We start from the raw sequence: 11,190 nt of genomic DNA on the forward strand, positions 1-11,190 counted from the left end.
CATTGCTATTTAATTTTCAGTCTTGACAATGTGAACAGAATTACTCACTCACTGCACTACTGCAGCAGAAAACTAGCGAAGGGAAGGCAGCCGCCGGCTCAAGCTCCATGGAGCAACAACCAAGCTCTAGCAGAAAAGAGAAAAGAAAGGCACAAGAAAGAGGTGAGAGAAGTAGTATTTTTTGGGCGTTGTATAGGATTGGGAAATTAAACTAATTTACTTTAATGTGAATTTGACTATTTATTTCAGATCTAAAGAGCTATTTTAGTCCATTCGGATCCAGTAGCACAAACCCAAGCACTCATGGAAGTGAAGTTGGTAATGCTATAATAGAGGAGGAAGAGGTGGTGGAAACTCATTTGGAGGACACCAATACCATAGGCCAACAGCCAGGTAGCAATGAAAATGATCAAGGTACAATAACTGAGTTCAATCCGGATTATATCATTTCTGATCCGGGGCTTCGGATTCCAATTGAGCAATTTAGTCCTAATATTAGAGATGAAATTAGGAGGGCTTTCATGGAACGAGGTCCAACTCAACCTAGTAGTCATGTTTTTCCTAGAGGAGAAGATAAAAGGCGCTTTCGAAAAGAATGGTTTGAGAAATATAATTGGCTGGAATATAGCTTGGTGAATGGTAAGGCTTATTGCTTTTGTTGTTATCTTTTTAGAAGAGTTGGTGTAGATGATGACAAATTTGGTTATGAGGCCTTTACAAAAGAAGGCTTTAGGCAATGGAAGAATGCCTACTTAGCACTCCCTAAACATGTTGGTGGCCCTAATAGTGCTCATAATAGATCAAGAGCGGCATTTGATGATTTTGATAATCAAAGGGCAAGTGTAAAGGAGAAAATTGTAGTTCATACCAAAGAGGCAGAAAAGAAGTATGAAACCCGTGTAGATACATCTTTGGCTATTGTAAGTTATATTGCCTTGCAAGGTGAACCGTTCCGTGGACATGATGAATCAGAAACTTCATTGAACAAAGGCAACTTTCTAGAATTTCTTGATTGGTACAAACTAAGAAATGAGGAAGTGAGGCAGGCATTTGAATTTGCTTGTCCTAAAAATGCTAAAATGACTTCTGGAACAATTCAGAAAGAACTTGCCGAGTGTTGTGCTGAAGCTGTTACCAAAGTCATAAAAGAAGAGATGAGTGGTTGTTTATTCTCTATTCTTGTTGATGAATCTCGTGATATATCAGTCAAAGAACAAATGGCCATAATAGTCAGGTAAACATCCACTTTTATATCTTGTATTCTTGTTGAATGTTGATGAATCTTGTTATAATATTTCTAAATATTGTGAGTTTCCTCATATAGGTATGTGAATAAAAAAGGGCAAGTAGTTGAAAGATTTTTGGGTATCAAGCATGTCAAGCTAACTACATCAGAAGCATTAAAGAGAGCAATAGTGGAGGTTCTTAGTGCCCATGGTTTAACTATTGCAAAAATACGAGGCCAAGGGTATGATGGAGCTTCTAATATGAGAGGTGAATTCAATGGTGTTCAAAAACTAATTCGTGATGAGAACCCATATGCTTTCTATATCCATTGTTTTGCTCACCAATTGCAGTTGGTAGTTGTTTCGGTTTCAAAGTGTTGTTCATCTATAGAGGATTTCTTTGACTATGTGAACATGATTGTGAGCAGCACTAGTGCATCTTGTAAGAGGAAGGATTTATTGATTGATAGTCATCATACAATTGTTTTGAATAAGTTGGAGAGTGAAGATATTTCATCAGGTAGAGGACAACATCAAGAAACATCATTGCCTAGGCCTGAAGATACAAGATGGGGATCTCACTACAGGACATTGCTTCGTATTGAAACAATGTGGGACTCAATAATAGAAGTTCTGCAAGTGGTGCATGATGAGGAACGTAATCCATCAAGGGCAGGGGGGTTGGTGCCTACTATGGAGTCTTTCAGCTTTGTGTTTATCATGAAGATGATGTTACAGATCCTTCGCATAACAAATGAGCTATCTCATCTGTTGCAGAAGAAGGATCAAAATATTGTTGAGGCCATGTCTTTGGTTATTGACGTGAAAACACGTTTGAACAATTTGAGAAGCAAAGGTTATGAGCCACTACTTGAAGAAGTCAAAACATTTTGCCAAGAAAATGATATCCCAATACCAAATATGGAAGATAGTGTACCAAGATTTGGTAGATCAAGGAAAGGAGGGAGAAACAACATCACTCAAGATCATTACTTTCGTGTTGATACCTTCTTTGCTACCATAGATGCTATCACAACAGAGTTTGATCATCGATTCAGTGAGGTATCATCGGAATTACTTACTTGCTTTGCTTGCCTTGATCCTAGAGATTCATTCTCTAACTTTGATGTGAATAAACTTGCTCGCCTCACGGATATATATTTGGATGATTTTTCTTTTGATGACCGGAAAAGAATAAAAGACCAGTTAGAAACCTTCATTATTCATGTTAGAAGAGTTGAGGCATTCAGAGCTTGTTATGACCTTGCAAGCCTAGCAATGAAAATGGTTGAACTTAAGAGGCATGAAATATTTCCCTTGGTTTATCGCCTAATTGAGCTGGCATTACTGCTACCAGTAGCAACTGCATCAGTTGAAAGAGCCTTTTCAGCCATGAAGATTATTAAAACTGAGTTGCGGAACAAGATGTCCGATGGTTGGCTTAATGACTTGATGGTGGTGTATATTGAGCGGGAGATATTTAAAGGAATTGATCTTCAATCTATCAAGAAGGCTTTTCAGAAGAAAAAAGATAGAAATATGCAATTGCCAAAGTCTCCTAGACGCAACTAATAATAAATATATCGGTATAACTCTATACTCTAATTGTGTATCTTGTATTACATTTAATATTTTAACTCTAATATTTCGTTACTAATTTATGTTTTCTCTTTGTTTGATAGCTTCTTTGGTCCAATTGTTGATTTGATGCGTACTTTACGTGTTTTTCTTCATTTGAGGTACTTCTAAACTATACTTTTGTTGTGAATCTTTATTTTCGTATAATATTTGAACATAATCTAGTAATCCACCGCCACACCTAAAATTTTCGGCGTCCTCCGCCACTGGGCGTGTAGCGCACCAAGGGGGAAATGAAATTATGGGGTAGTCGTCGTTCAATGGCATGATGAGAGAGACCATCGGATTGGGAAACTTAGCAGACCGCATCTCTTCTGGCGGGCACTTTGGCGCCGGGGCATATGGGAGTCGGTAGCAAGCCGTGGCGCGTAAAGGATTCAGTTCCCGCCAAATCTGCTGAAATCCCGTGGTGTCCCGGCAAAATAAGTGGGCCACAACCCAGGAAAATCATATAATTCATTCAAACTACTTACTGGAGCCTGACACCAGCAATCTCATTGGTGCTGCTGCTGTCTCCTCTCCTTGCTCAGGCACAGAGGCACAGCGCTCCCACTTGCTCTTTCTCCTCGTCGTCGCTCCTATTCTAAGTACACCACCAACCCCAAGGCCGTCTCCCTGACGCTGAGGTCGCTCACAGCCGCAATGTCGTGGCTCCTGGTCGTCGCCGTGCTTGTCGGCTTCGCGGTCGATCCGTCGGCGGCGACGGACCACATCGTGGGCGCCAACCACGGGTGGAACCCCAACATCAACTACTCCCTCTGGTCCGGCAACCAGACCTTCTACGTCGGCGACCTCATCTGTAAGTCCTTCGCCCTCGCCCTGCCGGAGCAAAATGTAGATCCGCTTCAGCTCCATTCGAGGCCTCAGTGCTGATGGCGCGACGTGGCTGTGCAGCGTTCCGGTACCAGAAGGGGGGGACGCACAACGTGTTCGAGGTGAACGAGACGGGGTACGACAACTGCACCATGGACGGGGTCGCCGGCAACTGGACCTCCGGCAAGGACTTCATCCCGCTCCCCGAGGCCCGCCGCTACTACTTCATCTGCGGCAACGGCTTCTGCCTGCAAGGCATGAAGGTCGCCATCACCGTCCACCCGCTCCGGCACAACGCCTCCTCCGATGGCTCCAGGGGCAGCACCGGAGCGCAGGGAGAGGCCTCCACGGCGGCGCTCAGGACGAGGGGCGCCGCGTGGCTGGCAGCAATCGCTGTCGTCGCAGCTGCCGCTGGTGCCTTCTGTTAGGAGCTTTGATTCCGAGATTTCTCTGAATATTTTTTGTTCTATTTGTGTGCTTTGCTCCATTTGCTCCCATTTCATGGGTCTTCATCAACTTCTCTGCAAGCGAAACTACGCGTCTCGAGGAACGTTGAGCAGAACGAGAACAGCTACAGTGTATTCAGCAAAAGATTGGGATCATCCGGTCTCAAAGCCAACTATTTTGAGAGCAATGCTTATCTCCTGACAACTCATCCATGCATTTCACAAAACCCGGATTAAGAAACAACACGCCATGTATTACAGGTTGTGACGACTCTGAACACTAGAAAAGAAGGAACAAACCCTATAGAGATTGTCGAATAGAATCCCTTTTCTTATGTACACCACTCACTATCCTTTTTGTTGTCTATCATCCACCAGTTAGAGCTCCACCAGCATGGTGTGCTACTTGATCCTACCTCTGGGGGTCGTCTGGGCCACTGAGCTCGCTGTTCACAAAGGCAAGGACTCAAATTCTGAAAGAGGAACTTAGGATTTTACAACACTGAGACTTAAATGACTGTTGTGTATGATGTAGTTGTGTCAGTCCAAGGAAAACTTACTTCGGCCGCATCTCTTCTGCAGTTGCTGCAGGCTGCTCGGTACTAGTAGTAGCAGCTGAAGAAAGTGGTTTCTTAAACTGAACAATGATAACAGTCATGTTATCACATCCTTCGCCACCAGATGTAGGTGCCACACAGCGGTTGAGCAACTTCTCGCACACATCTGATAGGTTATCCTCCTGTGGAATATTTTTGTGTGGATGAGGGAAAGAATTTGAAACTTAATGGTACCAAACACAGTTATGTGCTGAACTTATGGTGGTACCAAACACAGTTATGTGCTGAACTTACGGTGTTTAAGTGTTTATGTACAAAATCAACCACTTCTTGACTTGTCATACAGTCCCTGTCATAAGAGAAATCAGGTATCAACAAATCAATACGATAATACAAAAGAGTGCCAATTAAACTTAACACAGAAGTGTTAAATTATCTCTAGTTAGCAGCATGGAAAGCGAATAAACCAAAACATCAGGACTACAGCCTCAAGATGCTTATGCTTGTCTATCTAGGGTGCTAGCTTTATTCTGTGGAACCACCAATGTCTTACGGACAACTGCGATAGAGCTCACAGTACCCCCATAAACCTATACATTTCTCTAACATCGCCTGTTCAATGCATATGCATAATATTTGTATGATTGCTTTGTTTAACAAATGACCCTCGTATTGGTCTAGGCATATAGCTCACGTAGGTTGAACAAATAAGGACCCCAATACGAATTAAACTAATACTCCCTCCGTTCCAAATTATAAATCGTTTTAGCATTTCTAGATACATAGTTTTCTATATGTATCTAGACATATTGTATATGTAGGTGCATAGCAAGAAATTATGTATCTAGAAATGTCAAAACGACCTATGATTGGAATGGAGGATATGGATACAACATCCATCCATCTAACTTTGCTAGAAAACTGCAGTAACATATCAGCATCCCGGTGCAACCTACCTCCCAAGAGATATTAGCTCACATCTATGTATGATCAGAACTAGAAAGACAGTGTCAAAAATGTAGATTAAATATACATGTAGTGATATTTTGCTTTTAATGTTCACAACATCTACTCATGCACTAAACTTTGCTTGTCTAATTTTCAAAAGCAGCATTTGTATGAACCAATAACATTTTTCAAGGTAATAGGTTCATAGATACTTTTGCCAGACAATATTAATCATCATTCTCTAGTTATGGGCTTCCCACGACTCTTCAATGATAAGTGGGCTAGGAATTATCCCTGTGATGATCATTGTAATATGTATCCAAACAAAGTCATGGCAACAGAATGATTGCATTGTCTTTCTTCTCTGGAGTTATGATACAATGAGAACTGGTCAAGATTGATTGTGGCATTCTCTCAAGGATTTTCTTATCGCAAGCAGACGGTGCACGCAAATAAAATGAATGTAAATGGATATAACAATGTAACTGAGTTATAAATCCAAATCTGCATTGGGTACAGAAACTGAAACCATACCATATGCCATCACATGCTAAAACAATGAATTCATCATCTTCAGAAAGCTTGACCTGATCAGAAGCCAAAGCAATCCTGAGTAAATTTTGTTTAAGAAAAGGAAGTATTGATAGAAAGGGATCTGCACAACTCACTGTTTTCAACTCAGGTTCAGCAGTCACAATCTGTCTCTCAGCTGGCAAAACCTCATTTTGCTTCAGTTCCATGTCACCTAGAGGAAAATCCAAAAATAAATAAAAATGATGTATGTGACGACAAAGCATTTCCTGCTTGTGAATGAGAAGAGACACCTATTGCCCTTGACAAGTTCAGACTTCCATTGACCCGCCCAGCAACAACAAATCCACCGGCACTCAAAATCCTCTCCTTTTCTCCCTCAAGATCTGGCTTGTGATCCGTTGACAAATTGAACGCCTGCACAACAGATGAGAACAGAATTCATAGTCTGGTATTTATACTTTATGTTTGGAGATTAGGACATGGAAATCTAACATACCTGACCCTTCCGTGAGATAACACACCGGGAATCCCCAGCATTTGCAACAATGAGTTGATCATTTCTTATGACAGCCACACAAGCTGTGCTTCCAGATGTTGGCCCAGGAAAGTTTGAATTCGGACCCTGATATAGTAACTTTGTTAAATGGTTAAGATATGCCCTAAGTTTACCAGAACTAAGGGAAAAATAAGGTTAGGTAGGCCTAGCACTGCAAATCTTGCGATTAATGCAAGTAACATCCATGCTACAAAAATATATTAATTTTATTATAGGAAAGGACTTTGTATTGGAATATAACAGTGCATTAAATTTTGAAATGAAAGTACAAAAATTTTCTCTAGTGCAGTTGTTAAGTCTGTCAAAGAATGACCTAAGCTCATCAGATTGCTCAGCACTTTAGCCAGCTGAAAAGATGGAATATTATCTACTCATGTTTAACCATGGATACAAGTCTGAGAAGCAAAAAGTCTGAGAAGCAAAAATCTTCAGTGAATCAATTTGTTTTGTTCTTTGTTTTCAGGATAGCTACTTGAAAGGTATTCTATCAGTCAATAGGGCAATGATATTAAGGGCTTACCAATCAGTTTGGGTGATGAACACTGAAAGCACCAAGCCCGATTCAAAATATTAGTTCCATTAATAAGCACCGGAGAAGCTTTTGTAAAGGGCGTACCCAGTGCTGTAGGCTTCCCGCACTGTGCGGGGTCTGGAGAAGGGTTGTTTTTAAGCCCCAAGCCTTACCCACACAAATGTGCAGAGGCTGGGGCTCGAACCCGGGACCTTCCGGTTACAGACGGTAGGCTCTACCGCTGCACCAGGCTTTTGTACCATGAAATATTTATTCTAAGATAAACTTCTTCAAAGCTTCACGCCAAAAAAGGTAATCACCACAAATCCACACACCAGAGAAGTAATGCTTCTTAATGAAAAAACAGAAGAGCCATTTTACCTCCTCAGTTTCCCATCCATCCCCTAGATGATCTGAATCTCCACCCTTGGGGGACCATATTATGCCCTCTAGCATACCCGAAATCTTGTTCCCCTTTTCTCCGAGCTCAGTCAATTCTCTCCACCCCCTCTGACCTTTCATCATCTCATCCATTCTGAAAGATCAAAATGTTGTTAAGGTTCACTAAAACAACAGAAATATGTGATGTCCATTTTCCAAAACTGACTTCATTTCTAAACAAGAAGCCTGAAATTTACCTTAAGAAAGCTTTATGGACAGAAGCGGGTAGATCACCCGATGAATTTGCATCATTTATGAGGACTTGTTTATGCAAATGTTTTGCGCAGAATTTAGATACAGCTTTTCCTGAAATAAAAAGGGGGTACTACGTCATGCTACCAGAGAAAACAGTTGCTCATCTGATGCATAACTACACGATAGAGTACACAAAGATTATTGACCTGAATTAACAAGTGATATTTACAGTATGTACCACTTGCAAGTTACAAGTACTCGTTAAAACGGAATTGCAGAACAGTCGGATTGTTGGTTTGTTACTGCCACAATAGGATCTTAGTATTTGGGACAACCAAAGTTCAGAATAGAAACAAACCAGTGCTATGTTGTTAACCGGTTTAATTGAGATCATTCCACTCATTAGCATTTTAATTGTTTAAGAAAATCCATTGTCTTCATCAATGAATTTCACAGGCAGTTTCTTCAGTTAGAGCGATAGGGCACCTAGCACATTTGACAGGCTAGGCAGCAAATACAAAGCTTCTATACGGGTGGATCTTTCAAACAGTATGGGAACAGTACTTCAGAAAATTTCACTCTCCTTCAGTTAACTGTACATAATTAGAAATCCATTGTAACATATTCTCGAGAAAACTGAAACCAATGCAGATTTATCTAGTAATAAATACAACTGAACACGGTATCATAACCTTGATAGGAAACGGTTGGGACTTACCTCCATGGCCATCATAAACACCAAAAAAGGAAGTGCAGTCATCAAGGTCCGGCAAAGCAGCATGCTGTGACACATTATACAATGGATCAGTTTTCAAAGCAGAGTGGACATGCTTATGCAGATGATTTACTAAAAGTGACATAAACAAGTAAACAACTCATATCGCAAGCGGGCCAGCGCGTGCCAAATTTCATCATAATTCATAAACCATCAGAATCAATTTATCAGACCAATTAGCGAGCTCCCTGCACGAGCGCAGCAAGCTGCCAAACAGCTATCTCAGGCATTCCGCTCAGAGGGGAGACGCCATTGGCCGATTCGAATCACGACAGATTGCTTCTAGGTTGTCGCATTCCCGTAAGATGGGAAACACCAATTGGGCACTCAATTCATTGGGAAACACCAATTCATAATGGAATTTTACACATGATAACAACAGGCTGCAACCTCTAATGTAAGCAGCCGCGAACATCAACACAAACAGATCCCATCTCGCCCAGAATCGCACCCCAACCCAGTGGCGTCAGCATCGAACAGTAGGGAGGCAATCCCACCCAATCGGAGACCGCGAGGGGATCAGACGCAACTCACCGCGTCCTCCATGGTGGTCCGCCACCCCTGCATGGAGGAGAGGCCGAACCGCACGCGGTCGTTCTCCCCATCGGCGGAGGCCTTGTCGGTCTTGGGCGTGCTGAGGTACACCCCCATCTGCTCCTCCCCCGTCCGGGCCCTGCGCAGCACCCTGCAACCGCAGCGAAACAGAGGGGCGCGTCGTCAGTCGCCACCGCCCGACACGCATTCCACCGCGGCGGTTGATCCGCGAACGCGAAGCAAGCCCAACCGCCCGGATTGCCGCCGCGCGGGACGGGACCGCCCCGCCCCGGCCCGTGCGCGGCAGCGATTCGGACGGGGGAGGGGACGAGCCGCGCGGTCGGGGGGAGGAGCCGGGATCAACTTACGAGGATAACGGCGGTGGCGCGAGACGACGACGGCAGCGGCGACGAGGAGGAGGGGGAGGGAGCCGAGCGGCGCGGCGCGGCGATGCGAGAAAGAGACGGTCGAGGTGGGTGGGTCGCGTATTTGTAAGCGGTGCGGGGGAGGAGATGCGTTTCGGTGCGGTGCGGTGCGGCGCGGCCGGGATGCGGTGGGGGCGGCCGCCCGCAGAGAGAGAGAGAGGGAGGGGGAAGCGAGGAGGGACGGGGGCGGGGTGGGGGATTCGGGGAAGATTGCGTATCTCGTTTTTCTATTCACCGCCAGCTCCCAACTTATCTCGCTCTTTCCATGCGATTTGGGGGTGTACGGCGGCTTTTTTTAGTTAAATACACCAGCGCTCCTCGAATTTATCCCGAAGTGCTACATAGGTCCACGAATTTGCAAAATCGAAATCTGGCACCTGAACTTGTTAAGTTGTGCCACTTAGGTCCATAGCACTTGATGTGGCGTCACGTTGCATGAATATATGCAAAAAATCCCTTAAATTTTATCATCTTCTATATGTAGATCCTCCTCATCTCTTTCACCTCTTTCTCAATCCGCCACGCAGCTCCTACCGCCGGCAGCCACTCCCGCCCCGACGTCACTCCCGCCCCGACGTCCAGAGCGCCGCCGCCCCATCACCTGCCCTACAGCTACGCCTCCCACGGCGAGGCCACCTCCGAGCGCCGGCTCCCATGCTGGGCTGCCTCGCGGCGAAGCCGCCGCACGCGCCGAGGTCGTGACGGCGCTGCTGCTACTACTCCCGCTGCTCGCGCTCGCTGCACGCGCTGACGACGATGGCGGCGGTGATTCCGAGGCCGCGGCGGTGTTGCCGGCAGAGGCGGGGGCCGGGGTGTGGAGGGCGCACCCTGCTCCCGCCGCCGCCGGATGCTCCGGCCCCGGCGTTCATAGCTGTGCTATCGCCTCAGAGGTCGCCGCGAGCACCGACGCGCCGCCTGTGCGAGAGCCGCGAGCCACGCCTCCACCCTCTGGAAGCTCCTCTCATGGTGGGACACGAGCGGCGGCGGCGGTGCTAGCTCCGCCGTGTTGATGCCGGGGCAGGGGCCTAGAGGGCGCGGCAGCAGCAGTAGGCCCTGGAGGACAAGGACGTGTGGCACCGCAGGGCGCTCGCGGAGGGCACCGGCGCCGGGTGGCAGGGTCTGAGGCCGCGGCGGCGCTGCTGCTATTTGTGTCCACTGCGCACGTCGACGACGACGGTGGCGGCGGGTCCGAGGCCGCGACAGCGTTGCGGCCGTTGCCGACGATGATGGCGGCGGCGAGTCCGAGGCCACGGCGGTATCACCGGCGGAGGCGGGGGCAGGGGCCGGGGCCGGGGTTGAGGGCGTGGCGGCGGCGGCAGGTCGCGGAGGACGGGTACGTGCGCTGCTGCTGCTTGCACACGCCGCCACCGACGGTTGTGCGGGGCCGACGCCGCAGGGGCGCAGGGCGACGACCACGCGCGGGTCGTGGCGCTGGGGGTGCTGCCTGCCTGTGCTGGGATGCAATGGTAGAAGGTCCCAAATTGCATCCCAGCACGAGAGGAGAGGCGCGCCGGCGGAGGGAGGAGCGGCGCGCAGGTCCGCGGCTCGCCGGAGGTGGGCGTGCGGCATGGAGGCCGGTGGCTCGCGGCCG

The 11,190-nt window shown here is 46.5% G+C and overlaps 3 protein-coding genes across 5 annotated transcripts; 2 read left to right on the forward strand and 1 right to left on the reverse strand.

The window, feature by feature from the left end:
• The first annotated feature begins 88 nt into the window (after positions 1-88).
• On the forward strand, positions 89-2,806 carry LOC120658293. 2 transcript variants are annotated; one of them, XM_039936539.1, is made up of 4 exons: positions 89-162; positions 250-1,234; positions 1,325-1,494; positions 1,747-2,806. In XM_039936539.1, exons 1-4 carry the CDS (start codon positions 108-110, stop codon positions 2,796-2,798), a joined length of 2,262 nt encoding a protein of 753 aa, XP_039792473.1. In that variant the 5' UTR covers positions 89-107; the 3' UTR covers positions 2,799-2,806. The 2 variants fall into 2 exon arrangements, with proteins under 2 accessions (XP_039792473.1, XP_039792474.1); XM_039936540.1 differs by lacking the exon at positions 89-162 and having other exon boundaries at positions 219-414; positions 512-1,234.
• Positions 2,807-3,337: 531 nt separating this feature from the next.
• Positions 3,338-4,328, forward strand: LOC120658441 (lamin-like protein). Its single transcript, XM_039936721.1, has 2 exons — positions 3,338-3,663; positions 3,759-4,328. Exons 1-2 carry the CDS (start codon positions 3,507-3,509, stop codon positions 4,103-4,105), a joined length of 504 nt encoding a protein of 167 aa, XP_039792655.1. The 5' UTR covers positions 3,338-3,506; the 3' UTR covers positions 4,106-4,328.
• Positions 4,271-9,721, reverse strand: LOC120658370 (probable protein phosphatase 2C 70). Of its 2 annotated transcripts, none has more exons than XM_039936638.1 (12): positions 9,543-9,721; positions 9,175-9,325; positions 8,584-8,647; positions 7,868-7,976; positions 7,611-7,764; positions 6,659-6,784; positions 6,453-6,576; positions 6,297-6,373; positions 6,163-6,215; positions 4,975-5,029; positions 4,684-4,862; positions 4,271-4,569 (listed from the first exon to the last, which is right to left on the reverse strand). In XM_039936638.1, exons 2-12 carry the CDS (start codon positions 9,289-9,291, stop codon positions 4,536-4,538), a joined length of 1,092 nt encoding a protein of 363 aa, XP_039792572.1. In that variant the 5' UTR covers positions 9,292-9,325; positions 9,543-9,721; the 3' UTR covers positions 4,271-4,535. The 2 variants fall into 2 exon arrangements, with proteins under 2 accessions (XP_039792572.1, XP_039792573.1); XM_039936639.1 differs by having other exon boundaries at positions 4,287-4,596; positions 9,543-9,621.
• Positions 9,722-11,190: the final 1,469 nt, after the last annotated feature.

Source organism: Panicum virgatum, chromosome 2N, assembly GCF_016808335.1.
Source record: "Panicum virgatum strain AP13 chromosome 2N, P.virgatum_v5, whole genome shotgun sequence".
In the NCBI taxonomy this organism is placed as follows: domain Eukaryota; kingdom Viridiplantae; phylum Streptophyta; class Magnoliopsida; order Poales; family Poaceae; genus Panicum; species Panicum virgatum.

Bases quoted from the DNA above. Each gene is read 5' to 3' on its own strand.
- LOC120658441 (XM_039936721.1), top strand. From the start codon at position 3,507: ATGTCGTGGCTCCTGGTCGTCGCCGTGCTTGTCGGCTTCGCGGTCGAT. The intron at 3,664-3,758 runs GTAAGTCCTTCG...GTGGCTGTGCAG, and splicing joins CTACGTCGGCGACCTCATCT to CGTTCCGGTACCAGAAGGGG.
- LOC120658370 (XM_039936638.1), bottom strand. From the start codon at position 9,291: ATGGGGGTGTACCTCAGCACGCCCAAGACCGACAAGGCCTCCGCCGAT. The intron at 8,648-9,174 runs GTGAGTTGCGTC...AATGTGTCACAG, and splicing joins GGACCACCATGGAGGACGCG to CATGCTGCTTTGCCGGACCT. The intron at 6,785-7,610 runs GTAAAATGGCTC...TTACTATATCAG, and splicing joins ATGGATGGGAAACTGAGGAG to GGTCCGAATTCAAACTTTCC.
- LOC120658293 (XM_039936539.1), top strand. From the start codon at position 108: ATGGAGCAACAACCAAGCTCTAGCAGAAAAGAGAAAAGAAAGGCACAA. The intron at 163-249 runs GTGAGAGAAGTA...TATTTATTTCAG, and splicing joins AAGAAAGGCACAAGAAAGAG to ATCTAAAGAGCTATTTTAGT. The intron at 1,235-1,324 runs GTAAACATCCAC...TTCCTCATATAG, and splicing joins CAAATGGCCATAATAGTCAG to GTATGTGAATAAAAAAGGGC.